This window comes from Amblyomma maculatum, chromosome 1 (assembly GCF_055883805.1).
Source record: "Amblyomma maculatum isolate TAMU_Amacu chromosome 1, ASM5588380v1, whole genome shotgun sequence".
Lineage (NCBI taxonomy): Eukaryota > Metazoa > Arthropoda > Arachnida > Ixodida > Ixodidae > Amblyomma > Amblyomma maculatum.
The window spans coordinates 283,224,277-283,238,535 of NC_139344.1; the positions used below are offsets into that span (position 1 = coordinate 283,224,277).

Below are 14,259 nucleotides of genomic sequence, written 5' to 3' on the forward strand. Positions count from 1 at the left end.
GAATGTACATGGCATGGCGCCATACCGCTTGCTCTTCAAATTAACCGCCTATAGCCACCGCATCAGTTCCTCATCGGGTGTCGCGTCTGAACAGAGCTTTGTGCTTGTTTCCTGCATTCAGATTCAGTTTCGAAAAAAAAAAAAAAAAAAGAAATGCACTGGGCTTTCTCTCACTGCAGGCTCTCTGAAAATGAGCATTTTTTGTTTCAATAACTGATGTGGCATCGTCTTGCCCACGACTTGGAATTCTCAATTCTGACCATGTCACTTAAACGCGATAAATGAAAGTTTATTTATTGGACTTTATTTAATTACGTGGGTAACTAGAAGAGTTCTGCAGCAAATTCAGTCCGACATGGCTGAGTCTGTACCACAAACTTTTTTTTTTCTTATTTTGAACTCACTATTTTCAGAAATTATTGAAAGAGTTTGCTGAAACACCCGTTATAACCAATAATCGCAAAGTCTATTGAGACCTAACTTCCTGCATCTTTGCTCGTCTCTGTAGAGTGTATATGTTTTTATTCACTGCTGGGTGCTAAGCTTGGCTGACACAAGGATCTAAAAAAGAAACAAAAAGCGACAAAGGCTTGAGAGTGGAATGCAGGCCAGGTTCTAAGAGTCGCAAGAACGCGTGATTCCGAGCATCGTTCGCGCACCTCTGTCCCTAAAAACCTCGCGTGGCCGACGGGGACGCTTGCATACGCGCGTGCGCGAGCAACGAAGAAGCTGGCGGAGATGCCAAAAACTAGACACCGCTAGAACAAAAGCTCTCCGCGTGCAGCCGCCTCGTTCAGGCAGAGCGGCTGTGAATGCATGCGCAATATGCGAGAGCCACGCGCGGTCCCATTCGCGTAACGGCCTCCCCTCGGGCGCACGCTGCGTGGGCGGCCTACCCTAGTTCGGGGAGCACGAAACTATTTGTATTAAGAATGCATCGGACGGCGCCTGCTAACGCGCCTGCAAACGCCGGTGCCAGGGCCTCGAGTCCGGGGAGCGCGAAAGAGGTCGCAGTGTGCAGTCGCCGCGCGGCAGTCGAAGCGGCCTGCGATGGCAGCGGCAACGCCAATCTTCCTGCTGAATCACCCATCCAATATCAGTTTAGTGAGCGGGAGAGAAAACTGAGTGTGCTTCGCAAATGGTGCGCAGCCTTCGAGGTCGTACAAGTTTGATTGAACAGTGAATGCTGAGTATCGAGTTACCATGCTCTCAGCATCGTCTTATTCTTTCTGAAGGAAATTCTTGCTTCATGAAGCTCAAAATGGCAGCAGATGCTCTCTTTTCCTTTCAAGTTGGAGTCCAGTCTTTGTACCCTGCTATGTGGTTAAGCCGGCAGTGCTATTACACTCTATATACCGGGTGTTCCAGCAAACTTGAGCGAATAGGGCTAAAAATAAGACAAAACAAAACAAAAAAAAAAAACGTTACAAGCAGGTTAGGTAAACGCGTTGCAGATTGCTGCTAGCTATCTTTCACACACAACAGGCATTTTTTGTTTTGGTATGCATTATTTGATTATGTTGGGTAATTTTCCTCAATGAATAAATATTGACTTTGGAAAATAAAGGGATTTGCACAGTAGGAGAGCACCTGGAACATCAGGTGATTGGACAACATTTGCATTAATGTCTTCCCACTGAAACTGCTTGCGATGCGCGAGATGGCTGGTAGCATTTTGCACCTGTTTACCCGGCCTTGATTGCATTATATATCTTATTTTTAGCCCTTGGTTCTATCGGAGACACTCGGTACGCAGTGATGGCCTTGCGTGTGCTTCCTGGTTTCTAAAGTATGAAAACATCCAAGTGTTCAAGACACTCGTAAGCGGAATTGTGTTTCATGCACTTTGTAGATAAATCATTTTCTGTACTTTCTTCTTCAACTAAACTTTCTTTGGCGCAGCTTTTTTATATCGAAGAAACCATTCTGAACTAAATAAAGACCTTCATCATGACGGCAGCCGTAGGGCTCGCAAAGGAGTAGGGACGTGTAAGTGAGATGCCAAACATATTGGACCACGTGGTCCACCTCAGCACTGTTTTGCAAACATTTTTAAAGCAAAATGATTTTTTTTTTACGCTTTAGCGAGATGTCTGTCATAAGATTTATTTAGCGAAAGCAGAAAGTTGGGCGAGTTGGTTGGCTACGAGTTCTTATCCACAGGTAATTTTAATTCGAACTCTACGACTAATATTCCCGTCAGTTTTTACCGCCCTTTTTTACGTGGTTCTTGACAGTCGTAATATCGGAAAAACCCAATCGAAAATTAAACTTCAGCCTTCGATTTTCAAGCGTAGAAGCCGAACGCTTTGACGTCGCCGATAGAACAGACATTGAATCGTTCAACAAAACGGTACTTTGCTAATGCGGCATTTCTGTTCTCCATTTGTCTTCCTGCCTTGAACTACCTTGCTTGTCTGACATCTCTGTAGCATAGTTTTACGTTGTAACAGATGTCCAACTGTCTTCGGTTTTTGCCTGCAAAGAGTGCACCACTGTAATTACCCTTGGCTTGAGAAAACGCAACCTAACGAACACTTTGGCAGTAGCTACTTGGGGAAATTACATTTTTTGGGAACGAACACAAGAAGAAAGAGGGCACACGCATGAGCGCTCTTGTGTTCCCCCTTCTCCCGTCCTTGTTTTCATTCCGCTACATTTCCCAAAATGCAAACGCCACCAACTAGTCCCTGATGTGCTGCACCCCTCCCCCTCCCCATTTCTTTTTCTAGCCTGACTGAAACTCAAGATCATCCGTACTTTGAGATAGATTGGTGTAATTTAAAAGTCATGTTCTAAACGAAGCTGGCGTAAGAAAATTATCTAAACAATTTGCTGTGTGGTTGTAAAGATTGCAAGGCAACAAAAAATAAGAAAACCTTTTTGGATTTACAAGGCTCACTTATTTGTGTGTGTGTGTGTGTGTGTGTGTGTGTGTGTGTGTGTGTGTGTGTGTGTGTGTGTGTGTGTGTGTGTGTGTGTGTGTGTGTGTGTGTGTGTGTGTGTGTGTGTGTGTGTGTGTGTGTGTGTGTGTGTGTGTGTGTGTGTGTGTGTGTGTGTGTGTGTGTGTGTGTGTGTGTGTGTGTGTGTGTGTGTGTGTGTGTGTGTGTGTGTGTGTGTGTGTGTGTGTGTGTTGGGTGCTGTGTTCAGTTATTCCTAGTGTGGAATATTACCGGCCACAAGAATGAAACAAAACATAGCATTGCTAGTGCAAAGGACTTCGACGATTAAAAAAAAAAAACACAACCTTAAATGTCATCGCCAACAACATGAACAAAGGAAGTCACACTAACGTAGCAAAAATAAAGTTTGGAAGCAAAGTTACTGCTGGGACAAAAGAGGCAATAAATGCTAGCACCTTGCTTCGGCCAAATCCCCCAGGCGCTCTCAGCTTATGCAGAAACGATCAGTCTTCCTGTGGACGCTTGCATGGGGTGCGTTTCTCACGTGCTTCAAACTTTTATCTTTGTTACTTTTTTAAAAAGTAAATCCGTGACAGGCTAGGGACCTCGGTGGTCGAAGCAGCCTCTTAACAGTTTTAGTTGTTCTTCTTCTCAGTGATGTTGTTGTTGTTACTTCTGCGTCTCGTTCTTCTTGTTCAGTGCGGGGAATCGCAAAGAGCCTCCCGTGAGTTCGCCCAGGCCGTCAGTCGTACAGGCGAGACCGATGTACCAAAGCGTCGTCCTAACCTCGGGCCTTTTCGATGTGCACGTGTGTGCCGGTAGTTTATGGGTGCTTCATTTGTCGAAAAGAACTCCCAGGCTACCTGATTTTGAAGCGAAAAGCTAGCTTCTCTACGCTAGTCAACACCGCGCTTCGCGTGAGCCGGAGTATGTCGGAGCACGAGTGAGTGACGCCACACGGATGGCGCAGGTGGCCGCCGCAGACTACGTCACAAGAAGGGAAAGGCGCAGTATCTGTCACACTTGCTCTGTGGACACCTGAACCGCGCCGTAAGGGAAGAGAGGAAGGTGGCAGTGAAAGTGGAAAGAGAGAAAGGGGAGTCGTAGTGGAGGGCTACGGAGTAATTTAGACCACCTGGGGATCTTTAACATGCGCTGACATCGTACAGCACACATTAACGATCCCCAGGTGGTCGAAATTACTCCGTAGCCCTCCACTACGACTCCCCTTTCTCTCTTTCCACTTTCACTCCCAAGCATCCACAGTTTTTAGGCACGAAAGCATAGCGCCGTGCTAGCCGTAAACATAATATTGAAAGAAGAGTAAACAAGAAGCGTCTTTAACATGCCGCCGATACATACTACCGATACAGGAGTGCTACCAAGGGAGTTGGCTGAAAAGGAGCGAAGAAATGAAAGGCTGAAAGCTTAACGAGCGTCCGAGACACCCGAACAACGAGAAGAACGTTTCGCTAAACTACGCAGCAAAGCCGAGTCTGAAACGCCTAAAGCTTAACCATAAGCTAAACCGTAAGCATATTCATAAGTTAACCATAATAATATCCATAAGTTAAACGGAAGCATATCCATCGCCTAGATCATAAAACATAACCATAAGCTAAACCATAAGCATCACTCAAGCTTTTTGCTTCGAGATATCCAGGCTTGATCTTAGCTAAGCCCCAGCCATTTCTTTTGTGTGTGGAAGGAAGAAACGTTGAACGGCATAACGAATTGGTTAAATTAACGACCGAAGGTGAGTCGCGAGGGGCCAGCAAGGGAGGAAACAGTGAGATAACTCAGTGACACGATGTCGAGAAATAGGCCTGGATATATGAGAGCTTCAATAACATTCCAACGACAACGGCAGCGTTATTATTTCCACGACAGTCAGACTGAGAAGCAAACTGTATCATAGCAGCAATAATAGCGTCGAAAACGAAATGAAATGGATCACGCGAAAAGAAAAAAGAAACATGACTTCGCCATTTACACATCTCTATTCCGGACCTCGATTCCACTCCGCGCGCTCCCCGACCGCAGTGAGTGACGCAAGCTCTTCTGGTATCGGTGCGGTGTGAATCGTCGCATGCGAGTTTCCCCACATGCAGCTGGTAGCATCCGACGCCAGTAACAATATGTCGAATTCGCATTTGCGCCTGGAACGCTCCGTGTAAAAGGCCGAGAAGAGGTGGAAGGAGGCGTGCGGTGTACTATTGATTATAGTATTTTTTTCCCCACTATGCTATGCTTCTCACAAGCAGATTTCATGGGTATTACTGATCTTTCTTTCGCAAGGCCATCTTAATGCTTGTTTTTTTAAAAAAGGGTCACGCTGCCTGTGATGTTCGACTGCTGATCACGAAGCTGCGGGATAAAATCCCGGCATCAGTGGCCGTAGTTCGATGAAGGCGAAATACAAGAGAGAGGGAGAGAAGTGAAAGACAGGGAGGTAAAAGGACAGACGCCCAGTATGCAACGAGTGGAAAAAAGGGAGAGAAGAAAGTCCGTTGCCTCGAACTCAACCCTCAGTTCATTAACAACTTCAATAGCGCATTCTCAGTTTTCCTCGCGGTTAATGGTTGAGCCCTAGAATCGCCTCTGCTGGAAGGGGACGAGGATCCGTGTAGGGTGGCTGCCAGGGAGACACGCTCGCGCTAAAACCGAGGGCAGTTTACGAAGTAGACACCCAGTCGTCCATGGCCCGCTGGCCAGACTGCATTGCTTCGAGATTGGAATATGCATTTATAAGCGTCACTGCCCCCACAGGCGGCACAAGTACGTAGCATCGCAGAGGTCGGATGGTATGCTAAGCTGAAGTAATGGGTTGAGGTAGTGCAATCGACATGCCAAGGAACGTTAAAGCATGCATTTTAGAAATGTTTTGGGCACGCAATGGGAAGCAATGGCTTGCCGGCAGTATCCAGACAATGTTGCCGTGGGATGATCGAGCTGCATCGACACAACAGAGTGTTGTTTGCACGAAATACTAAAGCGTGCGTGTATTGTACGGTGTCAGCGCGCGTTAAGAGTCCTATGCGGCGTCCCTCAGAGTCCACCTATATCTTCGGGGCATTAAACGCCACAATATACATGAGAGTTTTCCGTGAATCGCGCAGCAAGTAACAGAGCCAAATCGCGGGTCCCGTGGTATTTGGCAAGGTTAGCTGACATTGGCCGCGAAGGCTGCGTTTTATTTATTATACGTGATCCGCTTCATTTTCAGCAAGTATATTAGAACATATGCAACGCACTGAGTTTTTGTGCTCGCTTTCCCCGCTAGATCATGGTTTATCCTGACTGCTGTGAAATATCTATAAGCAGCTGGTACAACTCCACCACTGCAAACGCATGTTCGCAGCATGTTCTTTTTTTTTTTTCCTGGATTTCAATTATATCTATTTCGACAATAATAACAGTGTGTTGTTTACAGGAGCAGAACCTCTCTTAGCTAACGTAGATATGGAACTGCCCTGCTTATCGTCGGCGCTAGCGCAGCTGATAGCTGCCAGTACGCTTGAACTGTGCAGGCTAGAGCAGAAAATTGTAGAAGATACAGGTTCAACATCTGGACAAATGTCAATAACCTCGGCTTTATCCTACACTATAGACGTGATGTTTGCGACCCGGGCTAGAGTTCCGCTATTCTTTCGCCGCAGGCTTCCCCCCTATCGCTTTTGCACGCAGTCGCGCAGCGGAATCTGACCTCGAGGAGGATAGAAGGTGGAGTGAGGCTTCCTTTCGAGAGGCGCCTTCTGTCGACAGCGTGCCGCTCCCTGCATAACGACGTCTCATCACCGGATCGCCTCCCTACTTCCGGAGCGCTCGTTGGCACGCATCGCGAAGGCACGCAGCGTCGCGCTCTCGTCGCGAAAGCGGTGATTGCAGCCGCTATCGGCGGTTCGCAGGCACTCTGCCGGAAGCCGTGAAACAGGGTGAGGGGAGGTTTCTGGCTCCACTTTCTCTCTTTTTGAAGCGCTGAGACGTGGTCGTCGCTTAAATTGGGCCAGATTGCTAACCCAGCCCATAAGATTATCGCCACATGACAGGGCCTTCGATAGACGGTCTTATAGTGCGCGCTCGATGCGTACGTAGACTTAGCAGAAGCACCGAAAAGGTTTGTCATTGCAAAAGCCTTTTAGTCTAATGTTTCGTAGAAACAGCCATGGCGGAGCTTCGTCTGAAATCATGCGAGTGTGACTTCTGAGCAGACCTCATTCCAAAACTCGGAAAGTGCCCAACTTCACTGCGAACACGACAGATAACTACGCGAAGATCCAGAGTCACACCCCAGTCCAACCTTTGGGCTGCCGCTTAACACTGCCATTATTTCTGTTAAATGGAGGCAGTGACTGATTTATGGCTCTTCCATATGTTTGTCCGGCACCCATGGATGTCCTTAATTATTTTCTAGGCGCAGTAATCTTTCGCTAGCACGACGAGCTGTAGCTGTGGCACTAAATGACCTAAAAGGTGGCAGCAAACGACTCGATTTTGATTACGTTGTGCTTTCTTTTAGGTGAATAAATACACAACGCAAGGAAACCCATTCCAATTGCTTGAAACAGTGGCCACAAGAGGTGGGGTGATGTGCCAGTAAAGGGAAAGTACGCGATTGTAGGCTCCTTGGAGGGGCACAAAGGTAATTAACCCTCATATTGGAGGCAAAAAGCAAGATTAATTGCCGGTATGAAATGCTATGTCATGAGTAGCCAAAAGCTGTCACGGCCTAAATTCTCATTCATTCAGTCACCAATGCGTACACAATGGAAAGCTGTTCATCGACGACTTGAGGAATCCTCGGGAAATTATTCCGCCGCAACGTCGTCTCTACCGTCTTCGGCTTACTCAGCCGAAATTCACTTTTCGCCGTACTATATTTAGGTGTACATTAGGTAGTCAAGTAAGCGCACTGTGTGTTTTTGCTTGTTCGGCGACCTGTTTTTTAGTTCTTGGAATTGACAATGTCCACGCTCAACATGCTAAAGAATAAAAGACAAGTTGCCAATTCACAAAGGCGGCCGCTAAAGTTGAGCTCGAATGAAGCGCTGTTCCGTGTGTGTTCCTTAATCTACTTTGCGTGTGTTTTTTTTTCCTCTCTGACAACGTGCTTACAATAAGCCCGAAGGGTAAGCACGTGGGACCAAGTGATGCGCAATGCTGCGGCGCAGCAAGGCATATGCTCCGCCGGCACGTACTTGGTCTCGGCGTTATTGTAGGGATCCGCGCTGAGCAGCGCCAAGGTGTGGTTGGCGCTTCGCGCTTATAGAAGTCACGCAGTAAACGACTCGTCACTCACAGAATTTCCAATTTACCGCCTAAAGTAAGGAAAGCGAAAGAAGTACTAATGGGTCTCGTAGCTCCTATATATGCCTCGTCGTTCGACTACCTACGAGGTAGGCGTCTGGAAGGGCACATTTACATCGCGGCCGCAGAAAAACAGCGTCCTACCGCAACGCTCCAAGCGAGCGGAGCTGCGCCCGTGTTCGGAGTCACAGCGCAGCGGCGACCACCGGTGTGCCTCGGCGGCAGGCCAGTGCCGAAAACACTGCCATCGATCTAGACCTACCGCGTGCAGTAGGTGCCTTCCCCCCATTCCGCTCGCGCTTTTCCTTGCCGGTGCACTTATTTTGGAAGCGTGTCGCGTTTTGTTTTCTTTGAGTGAGATTCCATTCGGAGCTGCGAAACCGATAGGAAAGCGGCCGCTCGCTACAACGCTTGCGGCGGCAACGGTGAACAATTTTCGGAGTTGGCAGCTGGGCTGTTGGCGTCTGCACATGGCGCGCACTCTCCGAAGAGCGAGGCGGGGCGGCGTAGGCGCAATAGAAAACGCATTCGACGTGCCCGTGGCCTCGCTGCCGCGACCGGGATCGCTGACGCCACCGTTGCAGATATAAACGCAGGGAACAGAATAAAACGAGGAAAAAGCGGGCGCTGACAGGAAAAATACACGCTCCGGGCCCGCACCGACGCCGTGAATACCAACGTGATGCGTCGTTCCCCGCATGCGTTGGAGAGACGCGGTTCTGGAATGCGCTGGCGACACCAGCCAGCGGCGAAGATGTTTTGCTGTCCTCTTTTTAGCACGCGTTTGTAGTGCTGCGCTTATCGGCCTCCGCAGCGGTTGTTTTAAAGAGAGCAGCATTGGCGGAGCTATGCGGTAGATTTGATGGTGTCGAATGGCTGGCAACGATGCCACCCGAGGAGAGTGGTGCTGCACCATCTATGAAGGAGCAATATGGGCTTACACTTTCGTCATCTTGTGACCTTCACTTAAGACTTCTTGCAGCTTTTTTTTTTTTTTTTTTGTACGTTGTTGGTGTTCGAGAAAGAGGTGCAAGCAAGCAAATTACTGCCTATTTCGACACCAGGGGAAAGATTCCGAGTGGAATGCTCAGATAAGTGCTCTAGAACACGTCACTCGCCAGTTTGTTTGTTTTTTTTTTCCTGAGGACGGGGCGCTGAAATGCAGGATTGAGCGCTTGGCCCTTGTTATCTCCTCTTCTGTCCAGGCTTACTCTTTTCCGACTACTAATCATCAAACCAGTTTGGGAGACAAATGAGCATGGAGGAACACGTTTGCTACTCTTCTTGAGACTACTGTGGTAACAGAGGCAACTTATTGGCCTTTACAAAAGATCTCCTACAATTCTTTCTAAGAGTGATCTGTGCCCAGCCACGCACGAATATTCCCCTTTTTCGTTTCCTTATTGGTACATATAGTATGGTGAGGTTGCCTAATATTATAAAAAATAATATGCCTCTGCCCATCTTTATTAGTACAGGTGGATGAAAGAATATCTCGTATAGTAATGCGACTCCCGTTTCCAGTGGATTTTAATCTCGAATGAGAGCGAGAAGAAAATGCCAGTACCACTAGCAGCACGAAGATCTGTCCGAATCACCATGCCGACGGCGCCCGTGAATCATGAGCTGATCATGTGCGCGCAAATCACAAGCAAGTTGGTCGACCGATGCATCACTGCTTTCGGTATTTTGTTTCTGTCGTTTTTCGAATTAATTTATGCGAACGCGAAGGTGCTTTGGCGTATTCAATGAAAAATTTCTGTCTTATTTAAAACATTCTGTGAACTAAAACAAAGCTGTGACGTTCTCAGTCCCTTCTCAATGATTCCAGTAATGTTCCGAAATATATTCCAGTACTGAAGAAAGTAGCGGTTATCTCAGTGTGTAAAGACGGTGATTGTGACGACCCAAGTAATTACAGCCAACATGTCTTCTGAGCCTTATAATATTTTTTTTTAATTCTTATCAACATATTTTTGAAATTTATTGATAATATGGTATCACGAGTGCAGAGCACCTCGATTAAGACCATGTCATTCAGTTTCCAATGCATGGTTATGACTAACATAACACAACGAAATGCCACAGAATGTTAGCAAGAACACATTCGGCACATTTTTTATCCTGTAGGCATAACAAAACGTACAACAAATTTGGCTTTATATTTATAGCTTCGTTGCTGGTTATATTACGCAAAATTAACAAATAATGGTGATCTGTGAGGTTTTAACTTATCCTCAGAATTTTAATCCCACAAAAAAATAATAAGTATGATGTTTGGCGCATAACTGTCCACCGTTGAAATATTCTAAGTACTTAGGACATATGTCCAATATTACAAAAAAAAAAAAAAAAAAAAAAAAAAAAAACTAACTAGGAGATGCAAATTCAGAAGGTAACAATTAGTAGCTAACTAGTGTCCGACAAATAAAGCAAACAAATAGGAAATTCCAAAAAACCAAGCACATGATATTTCATTACAGATCCACACTACGGCCATAACCAGTACCCCAGTCGTCGTACATGACTCAGAAAACACGTTCACAATCAAATGGGTGGCGCGTTAGACTGCTACTTGCATTGACGTGACCACATTAATGCAGCTTGTCGGAACCCGGTACCTGGGTGTTGTATCCTTTGCAGCTCCTATTTTGTATTTATTGAAAGGCACCTACCCAATTGCATCGACGCGAAGAGCGCTTCTTAAAAAAACGTATTATTGTCCCATTATGCGGTTGGCCAATGCCGCGCCAACGATATTAAGCAAGTGCAGCTACGATGACTACAGCAAGCCGTTGTCTCGGAAGTCGCAGGTTGTTCCCCTTTATTTATTAAACCGTTTATAATTCACAGTATGTTCACAACTAAGTATGATACAACCGCCCTTTCCATGTATAACTTCTCACAATCCGCGCTCCAGTATAGAAGCGTTTTCTTCGGAAAGTTCTCACTGCCACCCTAGTGAAATGAATATGGTGATCGTCTGTAGCAGGCACTAAAGTAGAAAACACCGTATAATTTTATTCTGAGAGAGTCCAATTGCTGGACTTAAATACCTCGTTGAAAAACGTTATGTTGCCTCTGGCATTTAAGTATGTTTGCCTTCCTGCTTATCCTTTTGCTTTTCCGCAGTCGCGTAGAACTTTAGTAACTGTTCTGTGTCCGTTTGTTTGCTTTATTGATATTCATGCTGAGAATGGTATGTAGAGCTGTTTGCGACTGTTGTGATTTCTCTGTTAGAATATTCCCCTTTTTCTGCATAGGCTTTTCTTTCTGCATTATCGCTACGTAGATTCAGTTCTTGGCCCGAAAAATAATCGTTGGATACGCGTTCAATTTTGTATTTCACAACTGTGAGCTAACGGAACTGAGACTGCCATTTCTTTTGTAAATTAAGAGGAGGAAACGATTGTTGACGTGTCAATTATATATTATAGAAATAATTTTGAGGTACTTGGTGGGTAGAAGACCCAAGTCATTGATTCGGCTCCCGCTGGCGGAAGGTAATCATTTTCGAGCTATTTTAGCGTATTGTCGCCCATCTGAAGCAGTCACTAAATTTCAGCTCTAATGAACGGAGTTGGTCGCCCACATCTCTACATCAAACCTACTACCTGGTAATGACGAGTGAGAAATTGTGCGAGAGCAGAAAATGCACTCCTGCGTGCGCCGAGAAAATTTTGCTACCCCGTAAAACAGCTTCAGTAGAGGCGCAATCAGTGCGTATCCCGAGTGATTGCTTCTCTGTCTTCTTCCCTGCAATAAGGAGCAAGCTACGAAGAAAACTTGGCAACTCTCCGACGGTGCTTAGAAGCTACTGGTGCACCTAGGTCTCCACCAGACAAATAAATTTCCTGGGGAAATCCGGATTCGCTGCGTCCCTTTTGGCAACGGTGCTCACAATGAGAGAGAGCAGACTCAGGGCATTGAGCAGTCATGGGACAAATTGTCAGCTCTTTTTGACGCTTGAGCACAATAGGCAGAACTGATATTACTGTGAACCACCTCAAGCGCACTTCTGAACAGCGAATTATTGCCTGAAATTTCGGGAATAAATAGCTCGAAAGGAGCCGAAAAAGCATTTGCATCAAAGCGGTTTGATTTTCTCTGCTTTTTTGCAAGCACTATAGGAACGTCTCCAATTAGGTTGGTTAACTGTAATTTTCTTTTTGTTTTTCTTTCTAGATGTTTTCACAACATTCGATTTCACAGCCTATGTAAAACCGTCGATACCCCGAAGTGAGCAGCGCCGCCTCGTCGACAGGAGCACACACGTACGTACCGGCTGTGACGCGGACGTCCCTGCTGCCGATGATGCCGAAGCTGTTGGACGCCTCACAGCGGTAGCTGGTGGCGTGCACATCCGGCCTGTACTGGTCTACGCCGAAGGGCGGAAACACGAGCGAGCCGTCGGGCCGCAGCTGGCGCAGCCCTGGGAGCTCGGTGACGGGCGCGCCGTCGGCCTTGCGCCATGTCACCGTGGGAGGCGGGGAACCTCCGGCCGAACAGGGCACCACGGCACCCGTGCTGTTCAAGAAGGGCACCCAGCCGGGGGGCTCTTCCTTGAAGAACAGCGGCGGAGACAGCGCTGCGTGAAAGGAAACGGTGGCGTCCCTTACTCTCCACAAACTGGCGTCCTTTGAAGCGAAGTTCCGCCTCGAAAAACACTTGATTCGTGTGACAGAATATGTATAAAATTCTCTAAAATCTAAACTTCGCAAAAAAAAGACTTCAAGTTCCTAGAATTTTGTGTGTGGTCGATATGAGCAACGGGTCGGCCATTTTTTTTCTTCCACCAGAGTGTGGTTATGAGCAGCGATAAAAAAAATCTGAAGGAGGCACACAGAAACAAGAATCATTTGGCTGAACAGCATCAATTTCATCATTTCTTCGTTTCTCTTCGTTTTGAGCAGATTTTAATTCCACTCAGACGCTTTCAAGCGTAAAGCTGCACGTCCGAAATGCTAAGTAGTGAAACGTGACAGCCCCTGTCTTATTTAACATGGATTCTACATGTGGTTTTCAAGGGGGTATACAGTCGATCCCGGATATATCAGACTCGAAGTAGATCCCGAAAATAGCTCAGTATATCGATAATTCGATATATAAAACTCGCCAACTGAGGAACTCCACTATAACTCAGAAGTATAAATACGATGTACCCACGCTAGGGTCCGCTTCCTGCACCGATGTGATGACCTACTCCTGCACACGACTATCCGCGAGGCACGTGCCCCTGCGCTGAGCGTCATCGCGCGCCATGCGTCGAGAAGATGGGCGCACTGAGCGCATTTCAACGTGGCACTCCGTGGGCAATAGAGCGGGCCCAAACTATTTGCTAGAGACAAACCGGAGCGTCGGTTCTCGCTCTGCTCGCACTTTGCGCCTCGCGCCGCGCGGGACAAGAACAGTTGGAGTCGGAGTTCACCTCAAAGCTGCTGCGGACGAAATTTGAAAAAAAAAAAAAAAAAATATATATATATATATATATATATATATATATATATATATATATATATATATATATATATATATATATATATATTATTTGGTACAATATATAGGCAACAACTCGGTTAAAATAAGCACAGGTGCTTCTTTGCCTCCATCAACAGCGAAGCAGGACACGTAAGAGTCGCCAGAAGCGTTCGGTCAGCAAGGCTGGCTTCACCGCACGACAACCATTGAACCGAGATTCGGCTTTTTCACAAGACAGTGGCGTCGCATTTAATACAAGCCGGCTTATATTCTCACTCGACGTTCACGTCGCCACATGCTTTTACAGCGTTAGCACTGCCAGCAGGCGGCCAACGCTGCGCAGCCGACTCGGCTCAGCTTGCGGAAAGCGATCACGGGAGTGCCATTTGGAGAAGAGCCCTCTGTAGGGGCACGGCGTACAGCTTGATATATCGAATGTTCCGCTCAACAGGGGCTCGATATACGCGAATATGCCTTCTATACTCCTGCATGGGGTTTTCGAGGGCATATTCTGAGAGTTCAATGTAAGCAATAATTCAACATATCTGAGATCTACTGTAAAACATTACAT

At 46.7% G+C, this 14,259-nt stretch overlaps 1 protein-coding gene across 1 annotated transcript in view; it reads right to left on the minus strand.

Annotated features, from left to right (window-relative positions):
- LOC146206707 (cell adhesion molecule Dscam1-like) overlaps positions 1-13,462 on the minus strand; it is a 463,826-nt gene extending 450,364 nt beyond the window's left edge. The window contains exons 1-2 of the mRNA XM_084575504.1: positions 13,414-13,462; positions 12,493-12,798 (exon numbers count right to left, since the gene is read on the minus strand). Of these exons, the coding sequence (XP_084431630.1) occupies positions 12,493-12,798; positions 13,414-13,462 (355 nt within the window). The remainder of the gene's footprint in view (positions 1-12,492; positions 12,799-13,413) is intronic.
- Positions 13,463-14,259: the final 797 nt, after the last annotated feature.